At 40.9% G+C, this 9,142-nt stretch overlaps 1 protein-coding gene across 1 annotated transcript in view; it reads right to left on the reverse strand.

Annotated features, from left to right (window-relative positions):
- Positions 1 to 8,339, reverse strand: part of HSPA4L (heat shock protein family A (Hsp70) member 4 like) — a 55,738-nt gene extending 47,399 nt beyond the window's left edge. Inside the window, exons 1-2 of the mRNA XM_079919356.1 lie at positions 8,052 to 8,339; positions 6,842 to 7,039 (exon numbers count right to left, since the gene is read on the reverse strand). Coding sequence (XP_079775482.1) covers positions 6,842 to 7,039; positions 8,052 to 8,245 — 392 coding nt within the window. The 5' untranslated portion in view covers positions 8,246 to 8,339. The remainder of the gene's footprint in view (positions 1 to 6,841; positions 7,040 to 8,051) is intronic.
- Between the last annotated feature and the right edge of the window lie 803 nt (positions 8,340 to 9,142).

Below are 9,142 nucleotides of genomic sequence, written 5' to 3' on the forward strand. Positions count from 1 at the left end.
GAAAAATCAAAATAAGTTAAATACCTATTCTCTTTCAACACTTTTACCTGACCTTTAGTAATACCAAGGAAATTACACACATATTAGGTTGATATAAAAGTTCTTATAGAAAAGGATACTCAACAGTTTATCCAACTATGTATCACATAATCCAATTATATTATACTTTTTATATATTATTTCAACTACTATTTAGAAATTCCATTTTATACCTAAAAGAAAAAAAAAAGGAGAGTTCACAATGCAGCTTAAATATATTATATCCAGTCTGATGTTGCCACCACAGTGGTAGTCTTAGATTCTCAAAGAATGCCACAAAACTCTAAACAAATAAGCAAAGCTTCTGAATGTCCTATATCACTTTTAGTAGAGGAGGGGCATAAAAATCAAATGACAGGATATTACTTTAAGAAAGATGTACTTGTATTTTCCCTTAAAATCTAAGATTAACTTTCTGTCTCTCTTATAAAGCCTATTTTTATAAAGCCAAGGCATGGTTAGGTTGGAGAAAACACATACTGCCAATAGACTATGAAACTTCTCACCTAAGAGGGCAACACTAAATTTGTTTGCTTCTTTATAAAGCAAAGGATTCAAAACCTCCTGATCTTACCATTTACACTTTAAAAATAGCCCTATTTTTAGAAATCTCTGCTTTCCCTTGCCAGTCCCATGAGACCATAATTACTATTTATAGCCTCTTTGGCTATCATTGAGTAGATGCTAAGAAATACAATAGCTGAATTAATGATATGAGAGGACAATCAATTAGTTTAAATCAAAAGGTCCGCTCCTTGCATGGCCAATTTGGCTCTGAATCAAATTGTCAACCGCTGATATGGTTGCCAAGATGTCTATAGAGCAGGGTTTCTCAACCTTGGTACTGCTGACATTTTGGGCTAATTTTTTTTGAGGGAGTGGGGCTATTTTGTGCACTAGAGGATTTCAGGAGCATCTCTGGCCTCTACCTGCTGGAAGCCAGTAGCACTCCTCCTTTCCCCCTCCCCGTGTGACAACCAAAATATCTTCAGATATTGTCAGATACGCTCTAGCGGACAACATCTTCTCCAGCTGAGAACTACTGCATCATTTCCCAAATAGTGTTCTGTACAAAATGATTCCTTAGTGGTTCAAATAACTTGGAGACAACATTCTTAGAGTGTTTCAATGCCTATAAACAAATTAAGGGATCTGAGAGTTTGACAGTAAAGAAAACATCTAGTTATTATTTCTCAAAATTAACTATCTGGAAAAAAGTTGCCCTAGAAGGGGTGGGGGAGGAATGTTCTCAAAAGGACTGATTGTTGCCATTTCCTTTTTAGCTTGCTACTTAAAAGTATAAAACTTCTAGGCATATATGATTTAGTAATAATATAAACTTTTAAATCTTTCAATATGGACAATGCATAAAACATTTTAACAGATAAAAATAATAAAAATTCCTTTAATAGTTTCCAAACGCTTCTAGTAAGCATAATTCACAAATTAGTTTATAACTTGAACCCATTAACAGAAATCACAGACATTTATATAGGTAGACACAATAATTAAAAAGCTGATTAGATACATTAAATGAGACATATTGTTTATTTAGATTAATTATTAGATTAGATATATTATTTTAAAAGCTGACTATCTTACTTAAAATTCATCAGTTCAAAGACAAATATCCATGCACAGTAATTTTAAGTCTTTTGATTATGACTGCCTAGAACAGAGGTTTGCAAATTACCCCTTGCCACTTATTTTTGCAAATTAAGTTTTATTAGAACATGGCTATGGTCATTAATTTGTATTTTAGTGATCACATACTAAAAAGACTACCAATGACATGAAACACCTTCAACTCGTAATAGATATTATGTAATTTGTACCTATCATTCCTTGACTTCTAGAAACTTTTCAGAATTTGTCACCCACAAATTCAAGGCAATGACTGGAGATTCATTTTGTTTCGTGCATAATATTCATACTAGAAGATTTTATAGTTCTAGCTTTGGCCGTGCTTAAGTGTGAGATACCTGCCCACCCACTCCTTTAGGCACAATTTCATTTTTTAAAAAAAGAAGGGTGTGGGAAAGCTGTTCATTGAACTTCGTTTGTCAACAGCAAAATATTTTGAAATGTACACTAATGGTAGTGTATAGATAAACGGAATGCTGTACAACCATTAAAAAGATGAGATAAATTAGAGTCATATGAGCAAGTCTGAGATGTCCACAGTATATTTTGAAAAAAGCAATTGCAAAAGATGTATAATGTAATTCTACGTTAAAAAAAAAAATCCCAATTATATACATATACTTGCAAATGTATAGAAACACACTAAAGTTTAGGAGGTGTCTGGGAAGAGAAAAAGGAGATTTACTTTATGTAATTCTTCAGTATTTAAAATATTTTAAATCAAAGTTAATGTAAGCTAATAGTAAAACATACAAACAAAACCATTTCATATAGTACAAAGAATATTTAATTTAAAAAACTGCAAAAATATTCTCCTACTCCAAACTGCTATTATCATAAAAAGTCCTCCTACCCAACTAGCCACTGTTAATGTCTGTAGTTTTGTCATTTTCTGTGTACAAAAATTTTTATTTTCAATACCCCAAGGTAAGTGATTTCTACTTTTGTGCATTGAAGAGGACATCTCACATATTTGAGGTGTAGTGTATAAATAATATTTTCGCCTATTTTCAGATTATACATACACTGGAAAAGAAATAGGGAAAAAGTAATGAAGACAGAAAAACAGAGAATTGAACAGTAAGTCGGATCCTACAGAATGTTGATGACAAAACAAATACGTACACCTAACAAAAATGTCTTGAAATAATAGTTTGATTAAAAGATCCATTTTCCTTACTGTAAAATAAGTTCATAAAAATTCAAAACATTACAGACTATGTATTAAAAGCACACTCTATAATTCTACTGTCAAGAAATATCCATTGTTAATAGTTTATAGTCTTTCCACAATACTTTCCTCCATAGGTTTACACTAACTTATTTTGTGTACATATTTTTTAATGAATTTCTAAATTGAAACAAGATTTTTACATGTTCTTAAAATAACTTAAAAGCATATTAAAACATTTTAAAACAAGATAATACTTCTTAAAAAAATAGCCAAAAATAGATGACTTGACTGATATTAAAGATCCTTCTCTCTACAGTAACTGCCCAAACAATTTGTCCCATGACACCCCCATGAACCCAATATATAGATACCATCCATATGCCAATGGATAATGTAAGGACATTGGGGTTCAGGGGTCAAAGCAGCCTGAAACTGAATCCAGTTCACGGCTTACTAGTTCTTGGCCAAGATACTTAACTTTGCTTAAGGCTTCTTACGGAAAAAGATAGCTAGTATTATCAAACTCATAGAACTGGTGTGATATGTGTGACAGCGCAAACACAATGCTTAGCACCTAGACATCACTATTATCAATACAGGCAGGCAGCATGTTTTAGCTGACCACATGCTTTAATCTGATAATGAATGAGGATTTCTGGCTGCAGTTTTCTTTTCCCATGTGTGAAACTAATCACTTTGATATAACTGAGTCTAGCATGGAAATTCCAATCCCTACATCTATACCTAATCAAGCAATACAAACATATCTAAGGCCTTAAGAATGTACACACTCAGTAATTCTACTTCTAGGAACTTATTTGAAGGAATTAAGGGTCAAAAATTTAGTTATAAAGATAGTTATCGCAACACTGCTTATAAAAAGAAAATATAAACAACCTGAATATCCAATAAGGGATGAATTAAATTAAGGAATGATTATACAGACACTAAAACTAATAGTATAGAAATATATTTTATATATAAAGAGGACACCAAATAGAATATAAAATATAATCTACCCTTGAAATACAAACAGAGAAAACCATCTGGAAGTTTTATTTCTGGATGGAAAAATTATAATTTTCATTTTCATCTTTTAACATGCCTATATTTCTACAATAAACATGTACTATTTGCATAATAATTTTAAATAAGAAAATATTCAGAAAAAATAAGTTAATATTTTATTCAATTTATGCATGTTAATTTCTTTCTTCCTCTTCAATTTATGCACGAGATAAGAGAGGCTAGTACAAGCACTCCCAACTTTACAGAAGGTGAATCTGAAAAACAGGTTTAACTACTTGCCCTTGGTCCCTTAATTGTACACCAAACTTAAGGAATTATCTTTTTCATTAAATTGTTCTTTGTTTATACGTGGGATTCTCCCATGAATCCATAATCAAGTTTGTTAAAGAATGAAACAAATGTGAAAAAGTATGGATGTTGAAACCAACTAAATCAAACATTTCCTACCTCTTTTCCACAGGACCTTTTTATCAATATTTTATCCTATTTTAATCTATTCTATTCTATTCGCCTCAGGTCATGTGGGATATTAGTTCCCTGACCAGGGATCGAACCCGTGCCCCCAGCAGTGGAAGCTCGGAGTCTTAAACACTGGCCTACCCAGGAAGTCCTCACAGGATCTTTTTATAATGTATTTGCATCTCAGAAATACCTGTGTCATATTACCTTGATGTCAGCAACTGGAATATGGAAAAAAATTTTTTTTGAAATGCTAGTTTTTGTGTATTATTAAACACTGTGGTGTATTAGAAAAGTTACAGGTCCTCTAATAGTTATGCTTTTTGCAAGACAGGCATTTAACGAATAAATGTCTAGGGATCAGAAAGGGCTATGTTTTCACTCAAAAATGTAAGCCCTGCAAAGCAAATATACAGTATAAGAACACTGGACTACAGTGAAGTATTAGTTCAGTAACAATAAAAGACATATTTCTGAGATAAATGACAGTACACAGCCACAGAAAGAAGGGAAGAGTTGCTGATACAAGCTAGGAATACAGTCCTTCCACCTTTAGAACTTTCTACTTTGGATTAGGCTCATTAAATCTAGATATTAGAAGTGACTCTCTTACAATCAGATCATTAACTCTCAGCCACACAGAATTTGCCAGTGTGCTTAAGAATATTAACTAAGAGACTTTTAGAAGACTTAAATAAGCAGCCTAATTTCTAAATAACTCTCTTTGAAAGTTTGGCCAGGCTCTTTAAATTTAAAGAGTCATGGACCCACTACTAAGATTTCTGAGCCTGGAAATGCAGTATCTATTTTACAATTCTCGTTTATGACCTTTTAGGATAAGGCTTTAAAGATAAGGGGAACGTCCATCCTACCTCTCACTTTTTCTCCATAGGCTAAGTCCCTGAAGCCAAAGACTGCCCCCATTAACCTTTACTCTGCTGAAAGAGCAGAGTGGAATTTCCTAGTCCTTTTCTGGCAGAAGCCCATATCTGCTGTGGCTTAAAACAAAACGTTGTAGAGATGAAGTCATAAATAGTTCACAATTACTACTTCACCTTCTCATTGTGCATAAAAGCCAGAAAAAGATGTAAAAAGAAGAGTTCTAACAGTACTATGAAAATTAACTGACCTATGCTCACATTTGAGAATACAACGATCCAAAATTTCAGTAAAAGAAATGTAATGCATATAATCCAGAAAAACGTGGTATAAAACCTTATAGAATATTCTTGGAAAGAAACCAAAGCACAAAATGATTCAAGTAAGCTATCGTCAACATCTCCTTGACATAATTTAAATTACTCATAAAAGTGTAGTAATATAATTATTTAAAGGCTTAGCTTAACACTGACAAGATTAGTCTTATATTTAAAGTATTGTATTTTGGACCATTCAGAAGGGTCAAATTAACATGTTTAGTTGCCTCTCCATAGGAAATAAGATATGGACAGTTGGTTTCCTCATAAAATTACCGGTAACAGGAGTCTACAATAAGAAGCTAGTTTTTCATACCCTGTCTTACTTAATTCTATTCTTTGCTAACTTCCCAGATCAGAGAAACAATGGAACTATGGAAACATGTTTCCATGACATAATGCCACTCCTCCTAAGTGTTTCGTTAAGTGTTGTAATGGAATCACTTCACAGTCATGCTTATACAGGGCAGCGGCCTCTGACTCTCCAACGGTTCATTCTGTAGAAATATGCTTTTGGTAGGTTCTAACTCCCCCACTTTCCTTTAATGGATGAACATTACCAATACTTGAGGCCAACGACTCCCATCCCTGATTCTCTCCCTATTAATGTACCATTAACCTACGCCCCTGGAAACCGATCCGATTACCTCGAATTCTCAAGGACACTGAGATAAAAACGTGAATATCTCAATCTCTTCTTTAAAAACAAACAAAAAAGGTTTTCTGGGTCAGATGAACTTGCAACTCATCTTCTGATATTTGCAGTCTAAGCTTTCATTTCCTACTTTTTTTGAGAGAAAGCTGTCACGCTGACAGATGGGGAAAGCAGGAAGGGAAAAAAGAATAAACAGTTTTTCTACTGAGCGAGCGGCGATGCCCGCCAGCGGCCAATAATCCCACACAAGCCCCACTAGGGGTAACCAAAGATCTTTCTCCAGTGTTCCGGACATCGTGGTGGTACCACTCCAATCCCTTTCCCGAAAACTAAAGCAGGGCCGCCGGCGGACAGAGGCGTGGTGGGCGGCGTGGGGGGGGGGGGGAGAGGGGGCGTGGGTACAGAAAGGAGAGATGGGCCAGCTTTCCGAGTTAAGTCCCTTGTCCTTGAAGGAAAAGCAGCTGTGCGGAGCGAGTACGTCCGACTCCCACCTGGGCGCGCCAACCCGCGGTCCCTAGAGATCGCAGTTGATGCACTGCACCTGTCATCTCAGAGTTCCGCGCATCAGAAGAAACCAGCGGGCGGGACAAGCGTAAGGGTCGGGAGGAGACGTTTCCTAGGGTTATGACCAGACAAGGCACTTACGGGGTACACCTGTCGCTGTACTCATTGGCGATGGTTTCGATGCCGCCACTCCTCGCTACCGCGATGTAGCAGTTGAGAAAGCCGAGGTCAATGCCGACCACAGACATCCCGCCGCCTAATGGTCGGGGGGATGGTGCTGAAGCCCTCTGTGCGGGGACCGCGTCCTCTTCTAGGCTGTTGTTCCTGGAACTGCGACTCCTACGAGAAGCAAAGGAGAGATGACCCGAAGTCGCTGCGCATTAAAACGAGGGCAGCGCGTCGGGGAACCCTGGAGGAGGTGGAGGCCGCCCGCGCCGCAGCCTCCTCCAGCCAGGTCTCTCTCCACTGCGGTTCGGCCGCCTCCAACCGGCAGTTACTTGGGTCTGCGCCTGCGCGTTCGGTCGCTGGGGAGGCGCGCCGGCTCCCCCTCCGCGCCCGAGGCTGCTCCCGGCCTCGACTTCGGCCGCTTCCGTCAGCACTCGGGCAACGGCTGCCCGAGGAGCTGCGGGTTCGAGAAAGATCTGGAAAATGGAGGCGACTGAGGCCGCCGGGAGTGGGAGGGAGGAGAAGGGGGAGCGGGGAGGATCGGGCAGGAGAGGAGGAGGGTAAGCAGAACTAGCTAGCTCGGTCGCCACCGCGCGGCAGTGGGGCGCACTGCGGCTGGTATAGCTGAGAGCGGCCGCCGGCGGTTTGCCCACGTGTTCGGAAGGACCCCTTCCGATTGTTTTGGCAACCGGGGGCGGCCGGTCGCAGGGGCAGGACACTGCCCAGGCCTGCCCGCTGTCGGGCGCGCAGCGTGGCGGTTGATGACCCGGCAACCACCTCCTCGCTCTTTCCCCCGAGGGCCCGCCCGCAGCCTTGGCTCCCCCCACAACCCCCGCCGGCCTCGCCGCCCCGAGGTGCCCACGTGCCGCCGGCCGGCCCGCCCGCAACCCTGCCGCGCCGCGCCCGCCCCTGTGAGGTGGCTCCCATTGTGCGGCCGACAGCGGCCTCGCCTCGCCCTACGGGGCACCGCGGATCCCGGGCGGGGGCGTGGGGGAAGGAGTCCTTTTCTCCTCACAAGTGACAGTGTCTGGTATGAAAGCCAATGGGACTTTTTTTTTTTTCCCCGCCTCACCAGGGCTTGAAATACCAAAAAAAACTTATATCAAGAAACAACACACTGACAACTTTCCCTTCGTTTAACTTCCCTCATATCCTAAAAGGTGCAGTCTCATCCACTAACCCTTACCTCTGAAAACCAGTTTTACAGGAAAGCAACCTTACGCCTGTGTGTCGCCGTGACACCAAGCAAGCCTGTGCGTGGCCTCCAGCCTCTGCCCTTTCGTCCGCAGAAAAGGAGCCTCCGCTGCCCCAGCTGTCTGCTTTCTTCATTTGATCAGCATCTGTGTCTGCCTGAAGTTTGGCTGTCCTGTTCCTTCTCATTCGTTTCTTTGTGAGTTTCTTCCTTGTTCACTTCTTCCTGGGGTTCCTGTTCCTTGTCATTCGGTGCTTCGTGGTCCTGTCCGCTGTCGTTCAGTTCTTCCCGGGTTTCCTGTACACTCTCGTCCAATTCCTTGTGTGATTCCTGTTGCTTCTCGCCCGATTCCTCAGGTCTTTCCTGTTTCCCGTTGGTTGGTCTCATGAAAGAGACTTTTTTACGAGGTTTTTCCGTACGCTCATTGTCCTTATTTGTCCACTTTCTAAAAGAACGTAGACTTCTTACCACTATCAATGCTGCAACAGCCGCAGCAGCAAGGGTGGCTATAGCTCCTGCTGCTGTTGCTATGAGGAATGTGAAATCCATTTTCAAGGGCGGTACTGTGGAAACCGCAATGTAATGTTTTGGCTCTGGTCTTTCTACGTTAAAGAATCACACCGCTCTTCCGTCTCACAAGCACACCGGAGAAGTTGGTGACACCCGTCGACGCCGTCCTCTGTCCTCTCCGACGGCGGCGGGTGTCGCGGCCTCGCCTCCCAGCAGGCAGTGCGTGAGCAGCGAGGGGACTGGGTGCCGCTGCTCCCAACAGACCCCGGGCCCCAGTGCTGCTGGGCGGCTCCCGGCTTCTCCCCGCTCTCCTCAGTTGCCCCTGCGGCCACCATCCTTTTAGGCCCGCCACCGTCCGGATTTTGTCCAGAATATCCTGAAATTCTCCTAGGACCATTTATTTCTCCATGTTGTGTGTACAATTTGAGGGTGTGAGAGTAATTTTCCTATTAAAAAAACACAAAATATCAGAGTAAAAAGAAAGATTTGGGATCAGGCGCAAGGGATTATTATCATTACATTCTCTACATTTACTGGGAGTAAATGAGAATACCTCCTGGCTAGGTTTGGGGTCA

This window comes from Stenella coeruleoalba (genome assembly GCF_951394435.1).
Source record: "Stenella coeruleoalba genome assembly, chromosome: 4".
NCBI lineage: Eukaryota > Metazoa > Chordata > Mammalia > Artiodactyla > Delphinidae > Stenella > Stenella coeruleoalba.